This window comes from Lineus longissimus, chromosome 15 (assembly GCF_910592395.1).
Source record: "Lineus longissimus chromosome 15, tnLinLong1.2, whole genome shotgun sequence".
Lineage (NCBI taxonomy): Eukaryota > Metazoa > Nemertea > Pilidiophora > Heteronemertea > Lineidae > Lineus > Lineus longissimus.
In genome coordinates, this window is record NC_088322.1 from 8,905,829 (window position 1) to 8,930,530 (window position 24,702).

The window sequence follows — 24,702 nt, forward strand, 5'->3', positions numbered from 1 at the left end:
TATCTCACCTCCCTGGGCCTCAAATGAGTCGAAAAAAACGCTGTTTTTGATTTTTGAAAAATTGCCTTCCCTCCCTCCGTCCCTCGCTCTCTATTTTACCGCGCACTGGTAGCGCTTGCTGCATGGTATGCGATTGAGACAGCGCGTAGTAATTTTTTTCATGCAGCACAACATTCAAACAATTGAGGAAATCAAAGTGTTCTAAAATCGCCGCAGTTGCATGCAGGCTTGTACCCACGCACGCGATTTTCCTTGCTTTTGCCGCCGCGGAAAGTCGCAGCGATAATCGCAAAGAATGGTTCCCAGTCAATTCAGTACATGTGTTCCCACTTGAGCGATGCTACAAAATCCAAGCGATTTCTCGTGCTTTCTCGTGCTTGGCCTTGCGCGCTACGTAATTGAGATTGCAAAAAGGGCAATCTATGCGACAAATCGCGGCGACCGGTTAGGTCATTTTGACTCAAGTAACTACCTTTGGGTTATTGACAGACAGAATTACGTAATGATTTGCGGGCTTGTGTCCACAAATAGTCCTCAACTGTTCACTTGGTCATCATTTTGGGTCCGTCATCACCAACTCGACATGTCTGAACCCGATTTTTTGGAACGGTTGATCCTGGAGATTGAGAAGTTCCCTAGGATATATAACAAAGGATTGGAGGAATACAAGGATCCTGACAAAAAAGATGACGCATGGAAAAAGGTTGCTGATAAGTTGTCTATTGGAGGTAAATACATTTGATGTACATTTGGCTGATACAGTCTGTTATCATCAGCAATTTGAGAAGGACATATTATACACTTTTGTTATGGATCTGCTGATACAGATGTTCCAAATGTCCTAGTCAGCAGGGCTTACTTCTATCTGAGATACTAGACAGTTTTATTTAGTCTTCACCAAAGCAACTTTGGTGTTGCCATGAAACAGCACCGGCATCTGACATGAAATAGTCCTTGAATGTTTCTCTCACAACCAGGGCATCTTTCTTCTGCCTATGCCCGACTTGCTCTAGGTTCTGCAATATTCCATCATCAATACGATCTGTTTGGGCTTTTGGTTGTGGTGGTGGTGGAGGGACAGCTGTGCCCCTTTTCTGCAGCATATTATGCAGAACGCACGTTGCCATCACCACCGCATCAACATTTTCTGGTTGAAGAGGAATTTTGCAGTGAAAGAGTCGCCATCGGTTTACAAGAATACCAAATGCATTTTCTGAAATACGTCTGGCCCTAGATAACCTATAGTTGAATATGCGCTGATCAACGGGAAGATTTCTTCCCGGAAAAGGGCGAAGAAGGTTTTGTAGTGACGGGAAGGCCTCATCAGCTACAATGACACATGGAACCAAACCTCTGTGATCTGCATCTGGTAGATGCTTTTCTTCTGGAATATGGAGGGTGCCAGAGGCTACACCCTGGCCTAAGACGCTCCTACGGAAAATACCCCCGTCACTATTGGAACCGTATGATCCGACATCAATGACCGAGAAGGAGTAGTCATGGTCTACCAGGGCAAGCAAGACAACGGAAAATGTCTTCTTGTAATTAAAATACATACTTCCAGATTTCTTTGGTGCAAAAATGAGGACATGCTTTCCATCCAATGCACCCAAACAATTTGGAAATTGCCATTTTGTATAGAAGCCTTCGATGCCTCTTTCCCAGTGGTTTCGGTCCGGTTTCGGCATGTACAACGGCTGTAGTTTCATCCAAATTGCTTCGCATGTTTCCTTCACGATTCTAGAGACCGTTGTCTTCCCAACACGAAAACTTGTCGATATTGTATTGTAGGAATCACCAGTTGCTAAGAACCTGAAATGAGAACATTTTTTTTTCAGTTCCTCTGGCAAAATCGAAGTGGAAAAATATAAGGGACGCCATGAGAAGATACAAGAACGATATTCGTACAAAGAGTGGGCAAGGAAGAAAAAAAGTAAAGGAATACAAGTACGCAAAAATGCTGGGATTTCTGGAACCGTTTTTGGAGGATCGAATGTAAAGAACGATTTGATATTTGCAAAATTTCGACTCTAGATAAATTGCCATATGAACAAGCATATTAAAATTGAATATGTTGTTCTTTCTAGGTCATCGGGTAATCTTCAGACTACTCAAGAAGAGGGCCATGATGAAAAGCAGACGACCAAGGATGTATCTGACTTCCTTGCTGAGGATGACGATCAGACTGTGGATGAGGATCACGATGACACCATGGAGCCAAGCAGTTCGTCAAAGACAAGTGCCGTCACAGCGAAGAAAAGGAAGAAAACTGAGAGCACTGATGTCATTGCCACTACGGATGCAGTCTTTCTAAATTACATAAAGAAAAAAAGCGAAAAAATGGACAGGAAACCTCCAACCGATACTGATGACGATGTAGCAGATTTCATGAAGTCTATGACAACTAAAGTAAGAAAGTTCCCCCATATGTTAGGGCAGATCTAATGTTAAAAATACATGGCCTTGTTCATCCAGCAGAAATGCAACAAATGTATAAAGCCAGTTCATCAGGCAATAGAGATGCATCTTCATGTAATGCACCAAACCAATCTTTGGTTGGGCAGCAACAGAGTGCAGCTGCAGTAGGTTCAGCTTGTCAACAAACCTTTGGCCAACAAATGATGAACAACTCGTGGTCATCCTTCTAAACAGATGGTAAATAAATTCATGAAATTTAACCAAATTAAACTTGCTTTGTCTTCTTACCTCACGCATATGGCTAACCGCTCCTCAGGACCAATAGGCCTGCGCATAGTTGTGACGTCTTTCGTCAATTCTTCTCTCAACATCGCTAGCAGGTTGTTGAATTCGTGCGGGTACATCCTGAAGTACATGAAGAATTTATCTTCGTATCCAAACAACTGTCTGATGAGATGATGATATTCGCCATAAATTGGCCTCTCCTGCCACAGGTCGTGAACCCAGTAATTGTGCCTTCTCTTCTTCTTTCTCTTGCATAACATGCGTACGACGAGGATATCGTCGAAGTCAGAATCCGAATCCGTTGAAGACATGTTTCAAAATGAACCCGGACGGCACGTGCGACGTGTCCAAAATAAACTCCGCAAGTCCTTGAAGTCAATTAGCAAGAGATTAGGTCGTAACCTGACACGAGTACGCTCCATTATACGCTTCAGTCGGAACAGGTTACGAAATTCGGCGCGCAACGACTTGTCGCGGCGGAATATCGAAGCGACGTTTTGTAGGCGATAAATCGCGCCCGTGGGTACAAGCCTTAATGTTCGGTTTCCACCGATGCGACTTGATGCGATTCCCAAGAATTTCACAACGCATGCGGTTCTTGCATTGTGTGGGCGCAGCGTAGCGTAAAATAATAAAGCAATGTCGCACTTGTCGCCATCGCATTCAGTAAAAATTACCCTCCACCTCTCTTACACTTTTTTATTGCAGTCTCGGAGATAAGCTAATTGTTGGCCTCAACAGCGATGCGAGCGTCACCAGGATCAAGCGAGTCCCAATCAACAACCAAGCTATGAGAAAAGAGCTTCTGGAAGGGTTCAGCTGCGTGGATGAAGTTATCATCTTCGATGAAGACACACCCTGGGAGTTAATCAACAAACTACGGCCGCAGATCATCGCAAAGGGCAGCGAAAATCCGGGGCCAGGCGGTCGCCTAATTGGGACGGAATTGGTCGAAAGGGCCGTGGTTATAAGCACTAAACGCGAGGCTGTGTCAACGACTAGTATCATTACTGAGTGCCACCGGCGAATAGTCGATCAGGGACTGTAATTATTTATTAGTGAGGTTTTGCTATGCCGTGCCAGAGCCGCTCCTCTGAGAATGAAAAAAAAATAAGAAAAAAAAGAAAAAGAAAAAAAAGAAAAAAAGAGAACGATTCTCGCTCCAGATCCCGTTAGCCGAATTGGGATCAAAATATCATACCTGTTGGCACAAACCCCCAAGGGGTTCGTTTTATTATTACTTATCGAGATTTTTGACTTTGATAAATGATTTTTTTTTTCATTTCCGTGTAAATATCGCCGCACGACAACAACAGCAATCACAGCCGCGCAAAAGCTAAAGAAAACTCTTATGTGCATCTTAGGGCCGGGAATACAACCGAACAAATTCAACCCGATTTACAGTCATAAACTTTACCGCAGGATATATCGTCCAAAGGCATTGAATGGCAGCGAACTCTGGTCTAGTATGTCAGAAAGGGACTTGATGATTCTCGAGCGAGCCCATCGATTCTGCCTCAAAGGATGCAAGGTTTTAGCAGGTTAACTAGAACTGTGAGTGAACAAGCCATGATTGGCAGTGTAAGTCTAAAGGCTTATATTGATAAATAGTGTCTTCTCTTCTTCGGACAACTGACAAGGATGCATGAACAATCTCACCCCAGACGAATCTTTGACTTCAGATTTCAGTCAATGAAAAATAGAAAAAACAGATCCGAAACCTGTCTCGGATACATTCAAAACCTTGTAAAATTCATGGACAAATACGATCTGTCGAACGCCTTAAACGTGTACACCGATAGCGGTGAACTCGCGCCATCAGACATTATCTGGAAGTCTTTGGTTGACAAGTCAGTTCTTGATTATGAAAACAAACGTTTTTCCGCCGAGTAGAGTAGCAAACATTGAGAAAACCTTAGATTATCCCTCTCTGATATGGATCGCTTCTCAGCAAGATCCAAAACACAAACAGGACTAAGCCTTTCTTGCGAAATTAAACATACTGTCAGAAACAATTGTGGAGACTCAACGCAACCGTTGTAACCAATGCTATACCGATCTGCAGGTGCACTTCTTCTGTGGGTGTTCAGGCTATTCAGCCTATAGAGAAGATTTCTGGGAACAAGTTGTAAATGACCTCCCAGCTGACATAAGTGCCCTTCTTTGGAACATGAATGGTGTAGAGTTAACAGAAACTTTGCTGGGTAAGCAACTCAGCTCATCAGACTTTGATGTCAACATGACCCTCCTAAAGATCACAGCCAAATGCTGGAGTGTACATGTATAACGTAATGCAATGATCTCATGTTAAACTACTATAAGCGTGCTTGAAACGCATTTGAACTTTTGTACATAGCATTATCATTATTATTATGTCCCTGTATTTTGTTTGATTTTGTAAGTGTTAGAATCTTCTATAAGGAGGAATAAACAGATATATATATATAACCTTCTTACAATTTGTGCATTGAACTGTTAACACCAACCCTGTAAATCTGAGGACCTTATTGCACGGTGTACCCTGAACTGTTAACGCTAACCATTTAGTAGATCTGAGACCCTTCTCTGCACCCTCATTTCAACGACATTTATTGTACATTTTGCATACCAGGCCTACATGTAGTACAGTACATGTACCCAAACCGCTGATTTTATCTAAATTTCTCTTTCCAGATGAGCCCAAAATGGCATCCTCTGCCGAAAGTGGACATGTTACGACACCGCAACTCTATCCGATGACGTGTTCGTCTCTTTTTCAGAGCCACTTAAAGTTGACGTTTTCATGATCTTTGATAATGGTCGATATTGCAATCCAAAGACTCTTTTAGTGACCGCTGAACATGCTAAAAACCGATACCGTGAATCGCGTGTTGATATTTGCGAATTTTGGATGGTTGTGTCACATGCATCCGTTTGGTCCCTTTACAAACTAAAAACGCCTGCACCAAGTCTTGCAAAAAGTACTCGCTATTTGACTGCTGTCGGGGACCCGTTGACATTAAAACATTGTCCAATTTTATGTTCAACTGAAAGAAGCAGAAAGAAGAAGCCCAACGAATTGGAAATACCTACAGTGCATATCCACACGGTTTCAGTGATGTAAAATGGTTTAAAAATAAAAATATGACAATAAAAGTTATTCCCATGCTATCGCGGTTGCAATAGAGATTTCGGCACCAACATAATGATTGCTGTTCATTATCAACACTATACAGACTTTCTGAGGATTTTACATTTCTTTCCATTTCAACAGTTTACTTTAAAGTACAGTGTGAGATTCTTCATTATTGTATCTTTGTGCACATGACCTAGTATCCTAATTCGTATCCACCGAGAAAGTACCTTACTTGCAGAAAACCTGCAGCAGGCTGTGTTTGTCTTGGTAACCATGACGACGAGTTTGTTATCGTCATCTGGGTGCGTTTAGTGAAAGACTCTCGTTCGCATCTTTAGAAGTCTTCGACCGGTGGAAAGGAAAAGGTTAAAGTTGACGTTTTATATCCTTCCATGCTTTGGATTTTTATTCACGAACGGAGAGTAAAAGTTATTTTGGTGTTACATGTGAGCAAAGTTCTGTTTATTTTGTTGTGAGGTGTGGTAGACGCCTGAATCTCCGGCTATTCCTACGATTTTAGCTTTTAGTGCCTCCGAGCCCCTGGTGGGCAAGTGGCACAGCATCGGTGTTTCTCACGAGTCCGCCCTCATTGGTTTTGAATTTAGCTGCACGATGGCGACATTGTTACATGTACAATGTAGTTTTTGGCACGTTTATAATATCTGGCCGGTGATTTATTCAAATTTTGATGCAATTATATAGGCGTGGGTTGCCTGTTTGGCAGGTATAAAAGTCCGATATGTCCTAGAAAAGAATGCCCTGGGTAAACGGATTCCATGAGGGATGCGCTTTTAATTTGTGGAATATCGATGGCCATTGTCTCTATTGAACCCACACAACATAACCGTCGGAATACAATAAGGCCGGACAAATTTTCAGGGGACATTTTCGACTGTACTGCTGCGGGTTTTACACATGATTCACGTTGTCACATGTCACTGTTCCCGAGCATGATTGTTCATTAACTTGGGCTTGAAAACATGACATGACGGGTGAAAAGTTACATCGTGAATCCTATGCAGCCTGCTCTTTGGAAAAGAACATGGCAAATTATAAGTGAGTATGAGAACTCCATGTAAATCCTGATTTTCCATCTCGTGGCAGCGTGCAAAGTCTGTAAATATTTAATTGACGTCCGTAATAATTAATTGGTAGCCCGAATAAAACAGAACACATGATTGTAGCCTACCTTTAGACTCGATGCACTTAAATACCAGTGAATCGAGACTTTTCCGAGAGGAAAGATGAGATCAAGATATCCCAATTCCGTTTCGTAATTTTACCTCAAGTGCCAATTTTATGAACAATGTCGGAAGTAGTTTGAACCGAACAACATTGCTTCACATAATTGGCTGTGGAGTTTAGCTTCTGGACGACATCGAGTCATCTAGCTGTCGGGATTACATGTGGTAGAGGCATTGCCTTCGTTTTTGTTTGGGCCACCCTGTACATCCTATCCAAACACAATTAGGCTCAGCGCAAACCCGACCTTTTTTTACTCCTTTCAAAGACGGAGACAGAGGTACATATTTCTCCCAAAGAAATCCTCTAGGCCATCCCAAGGACATGTCACAATCAGCTGCCAATTATAACGAACCTGCTTGATTAGAGTTAATTAGCTCCGTATATTTATCCGTTCGCGCGTTTTGTGTCCTGCTAATAGCCAATTAGGATGTGACATTTTGGTCTGTGTGACGACAAGACAGGTCGCGTGGACATAAGGACAGTCAAGGCAGATAAGGTATTTCCGTCAGAACTTCTCTTAAGACCATGCAAAATCAATTTGTTCTTTCCTGTCCGAAACACTTCTAAAAAGTGCGGAACATGTTTGGTTTAAATAACTATGAACAGTGAAGGTCACAGCCAAAACAGTTCAAAGGTCAATACGTCCTTAACATTACTTCCGGTTACAATACACAGGTTTAACAATACTTCGTGGAGTCGCTCGAAGCTCTTCCTTCACGTCCTTGGGCCTACGGTCATGACGGTACCGAATCATTGTATGCAGAATGTCACGTCCCAGTTCTAAACGGTAATCAACGAGTTTATTCATTATAGTCTCAGTGCATCCAGGTTAGTCGATTCATGATCGTCCTTCTATTCATAGCCGGTCAAGAAGAGAAACCATCTTCTGCTCCGGTGTAACGTTTTTGAGCGGTCCCGTTTCTGAGTGACGCTTGACACGTTTGGTTCTGTTCCCATAATCAAATGTCAAGGCTTCCGTCAGCTGAATGTTGTATCGGTCGAAACACTGCGATGTGGGAGACACACAAACATGACATTCGATTCAGAAGGTAGGACAGTGCAGGGCTGGCGCTATTGACTTTATTCAACGTGGCATGCATCTTGAAATTTGTTGATACTGCAGTGGACATTAGCAGGCCGATGAGGTCAGTCGCTCATATATATACAGTGCATTCGACGACAGGTTATGCTTGTCCATCTATTCATGAGTTGACGGACTCCAACCCATTACTTTTATATTCGCAAGATCCTCATGTCAGGTCGCTGTCCGGCGTAAAGATGTCATTCTCGTAAAGATATTTTGATAGTGATAGGCCCCTTATTGAATCTCGTCCTACGACTTTATGCCTGACCATGGCTGTGGAAAAAGATGATTATCGATGTGATAGCATATTGTAAGTTGGCGACAACACGTCGATTAACTAATGCATGTCCATGTAATAGATTACGGCTTGGTCATTTCTATTTCGGTTGATTTACGTCTACCGTGGTGGGCGGTGGTCTTTCCTAGAACATAAATAGTATTCCGTCACCTCCCAGGTTTTACCTCGAATATTGTCCTGTATTGGCCTGAAACTACGAGCATCACGGCCTTCAAATACACGATCACAGAAGTATGTGCTGGTATGCATTACCCCGATGGAGAAAACTGCCGTCCATACGGACATCCGCAAATAACATTCGCATCCGCGTTGCCCCTAAATCTTCCCACTGATGTTTCTAGAGCCCGAGGTGAGTCTTTGTCAAATAGATTGAATCGTTTCATACTCCTTAATGGATCCAGAGGAAAAACATCCATGATAATGTTGTTCTTTATGGCGTTTATATGCGCGGCCGGTCATTGGTTTGTTCTTGTACGATTCCATGATGAAAGTGGCGGATTACGCTTCACGGGCGGACCGTGATGTCGGTGCTATTGCACTTCGCTAATATTTTTCCGGTGCACCCATATGTTATTTCGTATCCACTAACTCTTTTTATTATAAGGCCGTATATAAAGACACTAAAAATGATCAGCTTGACAACACATCCACAGAAAAAGGCTTGACATAAAGAGGTTTCTGTTCATGCACTTTACAGTATTTATCTCGAATATTCAGGTATTATTCTTGGCTGTGACTGGCATCACGGCCAGTTCAGTTCAGCGCTACCACCACTTCTGATAATCCTGGATCCACCCCTATTGGTAATATTATACGTGTTACAAAAATAAGGGCTTTCTGGCCAGTTCAGAGAATGTATTTTACTTGGCCGAAATAATATAGTTGAATGTCTATTATGACAATGATTGAAACATCAAAGAAAGATTCTGGTTAGAGGAACCATTATAAATAGGCCTGGTATACCCCACAAGATATCCATATGAGCTCTAGCATGAAAGCGAGTGCGCTGAAGGCGAGCTCTGGGCATGACCAATCTGAGAAAGAAAGATTCCGAGAGACACGATCGACGGTTCAGTGAACTCTAGCGTTCCCATCCATCACAGGAGACAGCATCATTATGCTTGGCCTCTTCGTAACTTCTTGATAGCTTCGCTCCGAGAGGAGACCTTCTTCATAAATGTGAAAATAATGATACGCGTCCAGTTACAGAGCAAATAATATGTTCTCTCGTGTGAGGCAGATGCCAGCCTTTTTATAAAATTGCTTTTAAAAACCCCGTTCTTTTTGGTCGGTCTGATACCATTAAAGCCAAGCATTCGACAACAGAAGCAACTCGAAATTATCCATTCTTGAGCTAACGGAGTCTAACCCATGGTTTAACATGGTCACCATCATTTTGGCTAGAACTTGGAATCCTAAAGCAATTAGAACTGTTTCAAAAGGAAGTGATGCCGTGGGTGGGGGTCAGTTCTTTGTTTTCCACAGATATTTCGCCAGCAAATCACCAATGAAAGGGATCCTATATCGAACCATTTATGAAATCGTTATTTCCTCAGTTAATATTTAGATTGAACAAACATTTCGATGTATAAAATATATTTGTACGCGAACTGTCTAGTTTCCAATAGCATATCTGGCAATGCATCAATGGTGTTGTAGCTTTTTTTGTATTTAGCAGGCAGGAATGGTTCCCAAGGCACACAAACTTAACGGCTGATCCCAAGTGGCATCCAGGCAAGCCTGATAACACCAGAGTTTTACGACCCCAATGAAACGCGTTTTTCGGGAGTCCGATGGCCTCCGTACATGTATATGATCAACGATTATGTCTTTGCACAATAAACGTATTTATTCATACAAAACGTTATTACTCTATTCCGCACACCTTTGGCTGCCTCTGTCCCAAGTGGCACCAACCCGCCAATGAATCGATGCATGATTCCTGTTGGGCATTGCTTCATTTGTGGCGATCCCGCCATCAAGGTAGCGTAAGCCCCAATAAAACCTCCTAAAGCCGCCTAATGGTGGCTGGGCCGTACTCTCTGAAAACCAATCAGTGTAAAGCCAGGTTTTCCTAATCGAGATAGGATCGGATCAGCGAATGAATATTGTATACGTAATAATGGCCGAAATTTGGTATAGTTGGCTCGCTATTATACTGTTGGCTGAATACTGAGATGGCGAGTTTGGAAACTGGTAACTTAAACGACATAAAAACTGACCTTTAAGGTACGTCAAGTCCGCGACTTATTAGCTTAAGACGGACATCTTGTGTAGTCACTTGGTATTCTCGCGGATTAATACATCACTTCGTCTATTTAGTTCTTTCTTGTATCAATATTGTATCAATACAAGAAGCGATACAAGAAGGAATTAGATGAACGAAAACATCGATCATCCATATAGAGTGGTTTAACGTGACGTCATCACCTGACATGTTGGAGGAACAGACAAAAGAAAGCACGCCCCCGTATTCTTAACTGTAACCACACGTGATCGAAATCTCATTCCTCCAATTACAGTGACAGTTATTATCAACCATTGTATCCCTAATGAAAAGCTCTTCAGTCGATAGAGGTAGCATAGTCCAATCACGTTGAATTATAACACCATTTGTCATTGGCTGTTATCAGTGTAACCATCAATTCGATTGGTTCGTTCATTTTGATGACATGCGTAGATATAGATTAGACAACGATTGGCTGCGATACCATGCATGCGAAGCGAATTGTGTCATCATGTACATTTTGTACTAGTATATGTGTTAATTATTTGCGTGTGCATATGTAAACCATCTATAATATTGAGCCAACAAAACCACTGTTCGGATTTCTCGTTCACGAGTATATCATCGCTCATTCCAGGTTTAGGCTTTGCTTGTCATATATCAGTCGTTAACTGGATATGTTTCGGGCGACGAAAATCGATGAGATTTTGGGACATTTTGAGAAGAACCTCGAATATTAATATTTTCAGATGGAGTTTACATGGTATTATTAGCGCAATTTTCAAACTGTCAGTATTGATAAGCCATCACTTACAATGCTGAACATGTAGTTCTTTCCATCGCCATATAGCACAGAAAATGGGAAAAAAAATGAAAATCCTTCGAAATTAACCTGCATCTCCGCTTGTGTTTCCGAGTGAGCCTTCCACCCATGCAACGATCGTATTATGTACAGTCAATGCATTGGCAAGGCGCTGCGTGAAATATGAGTGCTAAAAAGCTTTCAAAAGATTTGATCAGAATCAGGGAAGCCATCTCGTACCGTTAGATGTAAATCATACACAAAAATAGCTTTTGGTATAGTTCCAACGAGCTTTTTTCAATTTCTGGATTAATGAGCTAAGGTCTGACCGAAACATTATTTCCTTGACATTGACACATGTTTGAGAGTTATCCCCACGCTACGTTCCGGCATTCAATCGCTCGTTATATAAGCGGATTAATTAACCTCCTGTCAAGTAAGGTTACGAGGACAGCGGGTGTCCACCATCGAGCAAATCAATCGAATTGAAAGAGTTACTAGGCAACAAGGACAACATGGCAGAATCTCCCGTTGTCATGTATGGGTTGTTCCGTGGTCAACTGTTGAACAGACGCGAGAGGTTTCTAACAGGACTGTATCATTTCAATGGAAAGAGCAGTGATAAGATCAAAGCGGGGATACAGGTTCTTGCAATTGGTAATGCATATTCACTGGTGTCCAGTTGAAACGTCCGTGGGCAGGCGCTAAAGCGTCTTAATTTCCAAAAATGATTTCTAATGTTTTACTCAGGTCCTAAGTTGATGATTTCGTTAGGTATAGAACTAAAGGGGTTGCCGCCATTGTGCTATTGCATACATGCATGTATCTAACCAATATAAAAGTCAAAATAGACAGATGGTGGCCCAAAAATTGCATTCAGTGTTATTTATGGTTAACTGGAATTCGACAGAATCTAAGAACGTCTTGTAGCTCAAAATCGGAGGACGTTTTGACTGGAGACCTGTTTCCACTTATGAGCACGTTTTGACCGGACACCCTGCAGGTACAATGTAGCAACCCCTGTTATGTTTATGTGGAGACTAACAAATGATCTAATTGTTACTGGTGTCATGGTTTTGTATTATTGGACCATTTTGGACAAAGTCAAACCAGGGCCCAAACAAAACAAATGCGCATACTCAGAACACGTCAGAATACCAGAACCAACTTCGGACAATGACATAAGCCACTTGGACCCTTTGTTTCAGGCGAAATACATAATTGCATGGTCAGCGCCCAAAAATGTTCGAAAATGTTCCATCTTACATGTCCACTCCATCACCACTCCATCCTCCCACTATCATTCCCGCCCATTCGTTACAGCGTTTACCATATTTTGCAGGTATGCCAAGCAACGCTTCGATCGTCGTGCGCTGTCGCATTCATCTAGCGTCCACGCGGATATGAACACGTGGTCTATCGTCTGCTGAAGCTTCCTCGGCGTCTCATTCGTCGCTTATGCGCATACGTCGCTTGTGCAATTGCACGTACGCCGATTGTGCTTTTCGGAGGATAAAAACGAAGACGTGTGTGATTTTACGTCACTAATTGCTTCTTTTTCCCAAATTTGTCTTCACAACACTACTTGTCACCACAACGTACAACGTTTCTGTCATTGCTAGAGTGAAAAATCGCAACAGGTTTTGCTTCTCATCAGTTCAGCACGCGTGTTCATTCTTGGATTTTTGTGCAACTGGAACTATTTCCCGTGCTATTTGTTCATAACTCCACCATTAGGCGGCGTTACGTGGCCAATTTCAGGAAAATTCCGTGAAATTCCTTCGACATTTTGGGAAGGAAAGTGGTCTTCACAGTATTGAAATTTTGGATTAATGCTCTTTCTTGCTACTGCAGACTACGCACTCTCTTCGGATATTGATTCATCTCGATCGGACACAATATTCGGACACATTTTTGGTAAGTTTTCTTTGTAAAACAGTTTTGGTTGGTGTAAAATTCTGGTTGTTGTTACAGCTTGCCAGCTCCCCCATTTTACATATTGATGTTAACTAGTAAAAAACCGCGAGGATATAAGCAAAAATTATTTTCACTAATTGAAATAGTTTTTATGCAGTTCAAACTAAATACTGAGTATTGTGTATCATGGTCGTTCAATTCAATTCATCGTGTTCAATTTGGATAGACAATTGGTTGGTGACACCAAGTTCTTTGATGGTCAAGACTTGCCATTTGATTTTTTATCTTTCAGTAATAAGTCAACCGGTCATAGATCGGTGGAATTAGCGTATCTGCGTCTATATTGTATTCCTTCTTATCTAATTCATAGACACGGCCTACAGTACTATATCATGAGACAGTGTCAAGATTTTTCGAGATCTTTGCAACAAGTCGCTGCACATAAGCAGTCGTATGCATAATGAATACAACTACTAATGTAGGGGCAGGCGCATGATAGCACTTCGCATAATAGCATATTCATAACCAATTCCTACCCAGTGTTTCAGAATAGATTTTACGCTCCACGAGTTCTAATATATCCCGTATTGTGTGAGACGAAAACTAAGACATGTTTTAGCAGTCAATTGCAAATTCGGCTTGTGAGCATAACACAATTCTGATTGGCAGCCATAAATGTGACGTCACTCTACATATCTGAGCACATGCGTTTTCAAACTGTATGGAGCTGAGTAACATATACTGAGTAGTCGTTATCTAGCAGGATGAAGGGCGCCTGTGTACAGAAGGTGCAATAGACCAACGTGAAACAGACTCACCAAACCGGCTAAATTGCGAATCTACACTATTTCAGTATTCAAATATTTTTTGGTAGTATATATACTCTTACTGGTTGGTTTCTATCACCAGTAGTTACTCTTGACTCGATCGTCAAGGTAACGCGTTAAGGGAATTATATTCCACAGAGAAGGCAGCCATCAATATTTACTAATTGCCAACTTATGAAATCAGGCGACAGAATGTGACAATTCGCTGCATAATGCTCTCTGTATTCATGTTTACATGATAACTGAATTGTGTGACCAATTCATCTCAACAATTGCTCTCATATGGTTTCGTAATACGTGTGTTTCTGTACACTCTCAGAAGTGAGGTTGTTTTCAGCTTCTGAAGGGTTTTTCGCCCAACACAAATATGCACTCCGTCGAGGTTTTTTTATCAAAATGAAAAACTTTGAGATTGTGCCACGGGGTGCTTACGTTTGTTCCTAAGAGTTTAATATGCAACCATGTCGAGACTTTACTTCAGTCATAAGTTCAAGGGTCGTTTACTACTCGATTTACAGTACATGTATCAGCATTTGCAAGGGAGGGGAGCGGCAAAAAGTGGTTAGAACAGCTGGCTCATAACCAGAGGTCGTAGGTTCAACTCAAAGGAAAACCATCATTATTCTCATTTTCCTAGAACAAGACACCTATACATCATACATTGATCATCTCCATCAAGGAATACAGATGCTGGAGGTGGTTAAAGGGTTTTGGTGTGGGCAGCTTGCCTCGGTTACAATAGCATCCCATCTAATGGAAATCATGCTCACCATCAGTAACTTAATTTTACGTCATCCGGGAGAGAGGTCCGAGTCCCCTCTGATGAGCTTTCGGGTCGCTGGTCTAATATAGCCCAGGCGAACTTAACCTTCACCATCATGGCATGATGTCGAGTCTCGTTAAACTAGATTTCTAGCTGCCCACGTCCGCCTCGAGCGAGGATTTCCCAAAAGAGATCCTCTCGTTATGAGATTACCTCGGCAGATGCCTCCCTCCGAAGCAGATGGTATTAAATGATCACGCTGGTTGCCCTGTAGATTCAGATTGGAATATGACCAAAGTTACTGCTGCTCTCGATTTTATGGTTCGTAAGCAATGAGAGAACCTGTCAAACTTCGCCACTGTGACGCTGTGAATGATCACGCCCAACTTAGCGAACTTTTACCTCCGAATTACATGTATATAATATTAAATGTTAGCAATAAGTGCCGTATACATTCTGCGGTGATCTATACAGTTTACTGGATTTGAGCAGTAAGGAATCTGCCGAACTATTTGAATCATGCGATCCTAACATGCGATCCGAAACAGAATTCAAGATGGCCACTGTTCGTCCAGACACTAAAATTTTGCGTTTCTGTGTATTGCATCCCACAGCATCTGTTAACTGAACTCGCAGTTTCTGGATAGTGCATCAGCAACAATTGAACTTTCTAGTGAAACTTTGCCGCCGTCATTCATATGCAATCAAAATCATCCATTACGCTTAGAAAATGAGAGGAATTTGGTGTGGGTGTGGCTCTGTTTGAGGCTATTAAACAGCGATTCCCCACTAATTCTGGCTTTGAGCAGCAACCGGAAGAAGAAGGAAATCACAGTAACACGTCACTCAGACACATGGCGCCGTTTCTCTGTCAAGTGGCCTATCTGGTCATGTTAAAAAGAAGCGAAAAGTGCAAAATACCCTGGATTGTACTGGATTATCTCGTCAATAAACCCAGACACCCAATTACCCCCAACTCTTACATCAGCCCGACAACTTCGAAACGATCTCATTTATTTTCTAGATCCGATGGAAGGAATCGGGTCTTGTAGAGGCATTCTGCATTCTGTTTCCAATCATCCGCTCCTTGTCGCCTTAATTCGTTTAAAGTGATACTTGGTTGGATGTCATGGATCACTTGGGTTGAACCTTTTAGGAAGGTTGATTGCTAAAGGTTGGTTTGATGAAATTTGGATGAGGACGACAGGGGGAAGGGGGGGGGGGGGATCTCGTAAACGAGAAGATTCATCACATATCCATGCTCTTTGCGTAGATGAAGAAAGTGTAAAGTGGAAAAACGGGCCGCAACAACTCAACATTTGCCAAATTTGGCCAAGTTTGCGGGGGGGTTTATGAAGTGAAGTCTGGAAATATCTCACAGTGAATTGACGCAAATACTAATTAACCATAAACCAGTTAAAATAAATCTACGTTTGTTACATGGAGATGCATTTGATTTCGATGATCGTGTGCGGCCGGTGTATAGGCAAATTAGGTCCTCATGTTTGATAGTCCTGCTCGTTTGTTCACTTATTGTTCAAAGATAACTTAAGAGGCCAAGGCCTACTTAGATAATGCTCGTACACATGACGATTTATCGGCGGTATGCGACAGCCCTAATGTTCCCGAGGAGGTATACCGGCCCCCAAAACCAAAATAGATCGGCATGCTGATACAGTGGCACAGTTTAGTTGTCCTGATTACAGCACCTCATGATCATAGCACCTCATGATCATCGGGGTCATAGAACCTTGCCTACTCGGTTAAACGCGCCGAGCAATATCAATTCAGTTCTCTCGATTAATGCATTTTGACTAAAATTTACAACATTCTTCCTTGAACAAATTTCCTTATGTCTCCTTAATTTGCTTTAAAAATGCATTAATAAAATTGCTTTTTGCTGGCACTAACTACGTTAGTTGATGTATTACCGTAGTGACTTATAAAATTAAGTTTTATCAGATACTATATTTTTTTGCAAGTTTCGTGGCAACAGGGGGGGGGGTATTTTGAAGTAGGGTAAAGCGTCAGCACTGTCGGTTACTCTTAGGGAGACTATAGAAATATTGTTACCCAATGTAACACATGAATGCATTCCATAAATCACCTAAAACTACCGTCTCGTTCTCGACGGTAAGAAATGCTTTGAAACCCAAATGAAAGCTCTTTCGTGGGGAACGATAGTTGGTGCCTAACCCCCTCCGAATCGCTAAAATGTGGATATGTAATGACGGTCCCTAATCCAGAAAATTATTCATCAAATGTTTTACCGCGGCGAAGCTCATATTTGCCCCCCCCCCTTCCCCCTCCCCCCCCCCCCCCCATGATGTTGACCCGCATTGATAACAGCTTTTTAAGTCAACCGTCTCGCATTTGGAATACGCGATCACGTGCTGTCTAAATAGCTTGCTCCAAGAAGTCTGCTCCAATCTGATGCAAGCCGAAGATAGTCCATCAGGCAACAGCAAAACTCTTCGTCATTGACACGCTTTAATCAATATAACCTTGGCCAATAATCCCGAATATATGCGATAAATTCCGATTCAATTAGAGATTTCGGATTGGATGCCCGATTTGGAATGACATTTTCCGATTGGTTGAATATATGTATTTACTCAACGGACGATATCATATTGAAGGCTATCGGCAGTTGTTACTTCCGTTAAAAGGGATGCTGTCAGTAGTGCAAACTCATTTGGCCAAAACGATCGTATACAGAAATATCAATGGAGCGGGAAATGTTTTGTAAACTGTTCGTTTGGCGGCACACAGGATGTTAAGTCTCAGGTACCACATATATCTGCATTCGGTTCATCAACGAAAGCTCTCCCCATTCATCTCGTCTGCGGTTATGACCGGGCCTTTCAAAACTCTTCTCAAACCACGTTTTTATAGATTTTCTTTAGGTATGGTACATGTATGCGTACATGTATTTCTATGGAAACATTAAATCTGAACTTTTTGTCCTGACGACAGTCATAGCAAGAAGCCGCGAATTCGCCCAGCGCTGATTTTATTCAAAACTTCTTAGCGGTGTCTTCTGCATCGTATAAAAACAACATGTACGTACATTACAGTACATCATGTACTTTAAAGTTTGAATACTCGAAATGTCTTGTCAAAGATTTCTTAAAAGATATCGTTCTTTACCAAAGCACTTTGTTTCCGTCAAAAACTCATATCTCTTATGCGTGTTGCTATAAGCAACATGACCTGATTGCCAGAATGTCGCCTATGCAAATAATCAATGGTAGCCGCCATCTAGCATATGTTTGCTGATGCGGCCTAATTCGACATTTCCATATCTTGTAATTGGCTGGTTTTCAATCCGATAGTGCGATAGTCCGCAGATAGTGGCTGTATAGATTATCCGCCAGTTTGGGCACAACCAATTTTTTTGCATGGATTACGCAGCCCATATATAGTAGGTTTGCGATTTGACCATCACGGAAACGATGCAAGAACTCTATTTTACAATATTGCAAGAACTTGTACTAAGCTCCTTTCCTGAACACCACTAGAGGGTGCATATCTGTGTTGGCTGAAAATAATCCTCCATATTTTCTAAACGTTCAACACCTGCCCGTATTTTTAGGAGTGCATGCCGACAATGTTTCAGAATTTAGATGGCTTAATGCTCCGATGATTATGTAAGCTTGGACAAGAAGGGTTTTCTGGAATCATCGCTAGGCTGTGCCTTCGTCAGTGGACATGCAATCGACCTGCCGTGCGAACATCCTTTCGCGGGACTCCCCGATTAGAACAGTCAATCTATGAAGAAGAACGTTTTTTTAAATAGATTCTTGTAGAGCTGGGTGTACTGAATGACGTACTAAAAGTTTACCGAAATAGGATCAGTTTTCGAGAAAATGAAACTGGCACCCTAACCTAGAGCATCGGGGTCAGTCTTTCAAATGAAAGGGTTATCATTGGTGTCTGCTGTTAGATGTAACTTATAAATCGAACAGCTGTCCAGAACCAGGCCAATAATATAAATCGCACAAAAACCTTTCAGATTCCCTTGGAGAAAACAGAGCGTCATCGAGTGCTACTTTATACAACATCTCAAGAGTCTGGTGTAACCTAATAGCCAAATCAATTGTATCGCTGGTACATTGATCGATTGATCGCTTTCTTACAACGCTCGCACGTAAAGTAGAATGGGTTTTAAACTCCTATACTGGGTGTTTCAAAATGAGTATGACACTTTTTATTCTTTCTCATGTGCCGGTAAAGTGAAATATTCTCCCGCGATGCATATTCCTCTTAAGTTTAATTATGTAGGCTGTGAAAGTCGTCCAATAAGAAACAATCTCAAATGACATTCTGATATTTTCTTTTCAGCCCACAAATATTGCTTTAAGGCAAACACTACACGTACTTTCCACTATAGGCCTGATCATGAGGAGTTCATAGTTTTAAGCATTTTTACCCTACGAAGTATCGCCTTAATTTAGGCGAACATCTGTCAAACGAACTATATGACACCATGTGCAATCTTGATTTTTTTATCACAACGCTGCATGGCCCTAGTGATTCAAACCTGTCGCTGGGGCAAGTAGTTATTAAAAATCAAATGTGTCAAACTAATTATGTAACACCTAGTAGCACGAATACGAATACGGAACAACATGTCGCTGAGGCAAGGACGAGCAATCCATCAAACGAATAAGATGCTGGTGTGATTTCAGTGTTTTATTCAAGCAATGCCTTTAGAACTGGGATGAAAGGGATGTAAGAGTCACAGGAGAGGACTGTGATTTTATGCAATATAGCAGCTTTTTTTAACAATTCCTTATTTTCGTATACATTTAGTATAATGATGTTACAAAACTGTAAACCGCAAAGTTTTTTTTCGAGCCGTTGTATTTTCGTGGATTGCGCATTATATAACATGTAGATACGCAAATAAATTTTGCAAACAAAAATTTTTCATCGTAAAAGTAGAAATTTAGAAGAATCGTGAAGTTTATTTTTTCAGAAATTTTCGCATGTCGCAAACATGAACAGTCACAGAAAATTGGCGGATTACGGCCAAAACGGTTTTATTTTGGTTATCCTTCTGTGCATCGTTATAAACATGACGTTTCGAGCATGTGTCCTTCGTGTCAGCATCGTCTAGGGGAAACAAGTGTCCGTTTGGCTTCAGTACCAGAGTTTTCTCGTAAAAAAACTCGCGACCCTGTAACATGGCTTTCTTGGGTCATGTGTTGACCCCAGCAACTGACCGCAAAAAATTTCCAAGACAATTCCTCACAAGTGAAACTTTGCAAAATCACTGATCAGCTGAACATGGCCAATGTAAAAGCTATGTTTTGAAGAATGTACTAGCTTTAAATTCGCTTTTCTCTAGAAAACTGAGTTGGCAGATAATAATGGTATGCATGGTATGACAGTTTTCTGAATTTTTACACATTTGTCTTTTCTCCCATACACGTCGGGGCGTTAATTTGTTTGTGGTGATCACACTCTAGTAGAAAGAAGGATACAACTTCAACATTTCAACATGGTGTCGTAAGCACGGTGCAAACGCATCTGGATTAAGCGTTACTCTGGTGCTGAGATTTATACGCTTTCTTCTTTGTTAAGCAGTTTGGCTTCCTTCTTTGAACTCTGCTGTAAATGCCAAAGCAGAATGTGTGAAAATTGTGAATTGTTTACGAAATTCGTGTTAGGTGAACAAGGTACAATAGTACGTGTAGGGATTTTCACATATTCAAACATAATTAAATAGCATTCATCACTTTGCATGCATTCAGGTTTAGGCCGATGAAATCAGACTTTTAGATAGAGATTGCGAGATTTGACTTTGGAGATACAACCATGTGATCAATGCTTTAGCCACAAATTAAGTGCTTTTTGCGATTTTCGCTCTGCCTACAGGGATATGATTGTTGATATCAACAATGACGCAGGAGGAATATTGGTCCTGGTCCAATGGCCGCGGAAATCAAGCGCATGATTGCAAGTCCCTACCTCTAATGCTTATTTGGAGATAAGCCTTTGCCTCTATTGCTTCATATATTGCAACATATTGCAATGATTTCATATGTTTAATCTAAAGATAATATCGTGTTCAACCTCAAAAAATGAAAATTCCTACCACAGTTTCGCAGTTGTTCAATGGTTTATGCAACTTAAGCGAAATACCCTACACACGTCACGTACATCACAAATGACGTGCTCTAACGGTTTCGTGCAACAGAACACAAGAAATCTCAACAAAGGGCATGATTTTTCAGTCCATACGTGCTTTCCTACATCGATGAAAGCATCATCTACTTTAACAAATCCAATGGCTTCCCGCTGAGAACATGAAATAACCGAGTCGCGCGAAAGAGCAAATATCTTTGTGCGTAAATGAGTTTCTTAGCATTTTGGACGCTTTCGAGAAGTACACCAAGAATTTACTACAAAGGCTACAGGGAAGAACACTCGTCGCTCAGAGGTCGCTCAATATATAGATATCACATTCCTTCAGTTTGAATACATTGGATTCGTGCATAAAACAGGTAAAACGCCCGAAGAACAAAATGACCCAGTCACGCGAAGGACCGTTGCGTGTGGGTTGCATCATTAAACCTTGGATGAAGGAATAAGTCAATAAATTTATTTTATTTCTGGACATTAACATGCCAAGAATCAAGTTCATGTGATGATGTATGCATTTTTTTCTCTCGTGGTAAAAAACGCATTTAAAAGAGATCAACCGATTTATGTATCCAGTGTGAGGTGATTGAATTCACTCAGTCAAAATACCCCAGGAAGTGAATTACTGAAATTAGCTCAGCTGACTCGTAAAATCTCATTTGTCAGTGCTGAATTTGACAATCGAAGATTATTTAAGATGCCCAAGCGAGCAATTCAGTGGTTCGTGTTCAGTTTGCTTATTTCCAGTGTGAATTGTGGGTCTCTTTTTAAAATGAATTAAGTTGATTGTGGGGTTGTGGAGTATTGGCTGTTTTGATCAAACGTGTTTTTAAGCGACTGGAGGCGATTTTGAAATAGTGCAGTGATGTCACGGACGTTAGGCTGTTTGGCGGTTGAAGGTTCAGGAAGACGGTTAGGTAAATGACCTTTTCATTTTTTTCCACACCTCACAAAGATTGTTGGTATTCTATTCATCATAACGAAAGAAACAATGTTCCTTCTTCTTCATTACCAATGAAAGACTGCCCCTTTTTCCTCCAATCCAAAGAAAGACTGTCCCTTCTTCCTTCAAACCAAAAAAGCCTGGCATTTGTTCTGCTAAACCAAGGAAATGCTGAAATGTCTTCTTTTCACCGAAAGAAAGACTGTCCCTTCTTCCTCCAAACCAAAGAAAGGCTGTCCTTTCTTCCTTTAACCGAAAGAAAGACTGTCCCTCCTGCCTCCAAACCAACGAAACACTGTCCCTTCTTCCTCTAAACCTAAATGAGACTATATTTCTTTTGTCCCTTATTCCTCCAGACGAACGGATAAATGTCCAAGCTTGTTCCTACTAAAGAAATGCTGGCCCTTTTTCACTTAAACTGAAGAAAAATCGTTTATTCTTCCTTCAAACGAGAAAAAGACTGTCCCTTCATCCTGAAACCATATGAAGACTGATCCTTCTTCTTTCAAACCAAAGGCTGTCCTTTGTTCAGCAAAGTAAAGAAATACCATCTTTCCTTCCTCCAAACCAACGGCAGGCTGTACCTTCTTCCTCCAAACAAATTAAAGACTGTCCCTTCTTTCTCAAAATAAAAAAAGACTGTCCCATCTTCCTCGAAACCAAATGAATAATGCCCTTTCTTCCTTCAAAACACGTCACACATCAGTGATTGGACGATTCGAAAATGATATGATGTATATGTCGTCAGGTTACCCCGAATTAAAAAAAACACAGGATAGTCGATTCAACCTCCAAACAGCTATTCCTAAAGAAATTGCTCTACGCACGAACATTACATCTTGCAAGATACACTTTAGAGCCGTGCAGGGGCTTCCGCCTCCGCAGTATAGCTAAATGTGATACAGCTGGAAAGTCAAAGGTCCCAATATTGAAGAGGCACTGCGGACGGCCCTTGCGCGACTTGTACAGTGACATCAAGATTGAAATGCTATCAATTGAAATTGAAATATTCTTGCCATAACGCTGATCTCCATCTTTATTCTGTCTGTCACGGAGTGTGTAATGGATGATTTTAACATGATTTTTATCGATTAAGTCGGAATTGGAGACATTATCTCTATTCTTAGATCTGGAATTCCATGTAATATTGCCATTAAGTTTCGAAATCTGAGTGCAATAGAATCTTTCAAATAAACTAAGAAACTGTTAAAAGTGATGGATAAGGCCGGGTAAAATAGAAATTGTTTCTCGAATATTTTCTCAAAATCGGAGCGGGGCAGGGGGGGGGGGCACTTTATGCATGTGTCCATATACTAATGGTAAACGTCAACACCGACACCATTAGGGGGAAAATACGTCCCTACCACGACATCAGAACTGGTGCTCTCCCCTGCCCCTTGACGCACTAGAATGGAAACATCCCCTAAATCGTTAGTAAAAGGCTGGAGACTGGCCTCTTCAACCCTGATTTGTAGCCAGTCTAGGAGAAGGAAAACACTGACATAAAACCCGTAAAAGCCCACCGACGTCGGCAGGGGCCATTCCTCTTGTAGCGTAGTTTAAAATCGGGACCAATCTGAATGATATTCGGCAAAATGGTTAACAAATATCATTGTAATATGAGCACTCATACCCATACAACGGAAAGCTGTCAGCAAGAGCAGCGCGGTCTGATGTGAAACGTAATGAAGCGGTAGCATATATAGATAGAATCAGAGTCTTTCAAATATTTTTATCTGAAGGACTCCGATAGAATGAATTCGGGCGGCGGCCGAAATCGGGGCGGGCGGGACGAGAAAACAAATATGTTCACCTGACCTATGGTTTAAACCATAATTTGACAATCAAAGCTTTCTTTATGTTACATGGTACTGTTGGTGAAAAACTTCCGGCCGATGTTGGTTTTCGTTTCATCCTGAAGATGCTAATAAGTTGATTGTCTGAAATTTCCTGTGCTTCAGAACAAATGTCAAGATCTTTTTCTCCAAAACCCTCAACAGTACGAACAACCGCAAATCGTGGCTTCGATATTTAACGCAGCATGAATACCTTAGTTTAACAGTCGGATGCAAATTGAAATCGAGTTTGATTCCTCGCCGGGCGGATTGGTAGTTGACAGTCGTGATTAGCCTGGGTGGCCATCACGTACTACTCTAAGACGGTTAAAATTAGGTGGTAATTGATTTCATGATTGGAAATTGAAACGTCCACATTTGACTTTTCGATGGGCTCGAAATGATGGGGTTCGTGGGATATTCTTTAGAAAGCCGATGCTTGCACTCCCAGCAGTCTGCATTGGCCGCCAACTACTGCGACGCGATAGTGGCAAAGGGAGTTCAACGGCAATGTCAGAGTGGTCGGAGTGTACGCGGTACCACCGCCACCACCGTATGTACGATTGTCCTAGGCTTATCAAACTTGTCAGAACAACACCAATTTTGGTAAAGGCTCAACTAAACTAAAACTACCGCATACTATTTTGACTAAATCATTTACCGTCCACAAATCGTTCCTTGCAGTATCTTGCAGAGCTTCGAAGCAGCTGCAATGTATTATCTGTGTGTTTTGACGAACTATCATTTCGAAGAAATTATCTGCACAGTCTCGTTTGAGAAATTCATGCTTTTG

At 41.5% G+C, this 24,702-nt stretch overlaps 1 protein-coding gene and 1 long non-coding RNA gene across 2 annotated transcripts in view; both read left to right on the forward strand.

The window, feature by feature from the left end:
- The first annotated feature begins 583 nt into the window (after positions 1-583).
- On the forward strand, positions 584-2,632 carry LOC135499902 (uncharacterized). Its single transcript, XM_064790938.1, has 3 exons — positions 584-728; positions 1,839-1,947; positions 2,088-2,632. The coding sequence occupies exons 1-3, from the start codon at positions 584-586 to the stop codon at positions 2,443-2,445; spliced, it is 612 nt and encodes a 203-aa protein (XP_064647008.1). The 3' UTR covers positions 2,446-2,632.
- Positions 2,633-12,878: 10,246 nt separating this feature from the next.
- The window catches only part of LOC135499884 (uncharacterized), a 33,416-nt gene continuing 21,592 nt past the window's right edge, over positions 12,879-24,702 (forward strand). The window contains exon 1 of the long non-coding RNA XR_010449365.1: positions 12,879-13,391. This is a non-coding gene — a long non-coding RNA (uncharacterized LOC135499884). The remainder of the gene's footprint in view (positions 13,392-24,702) is intronic.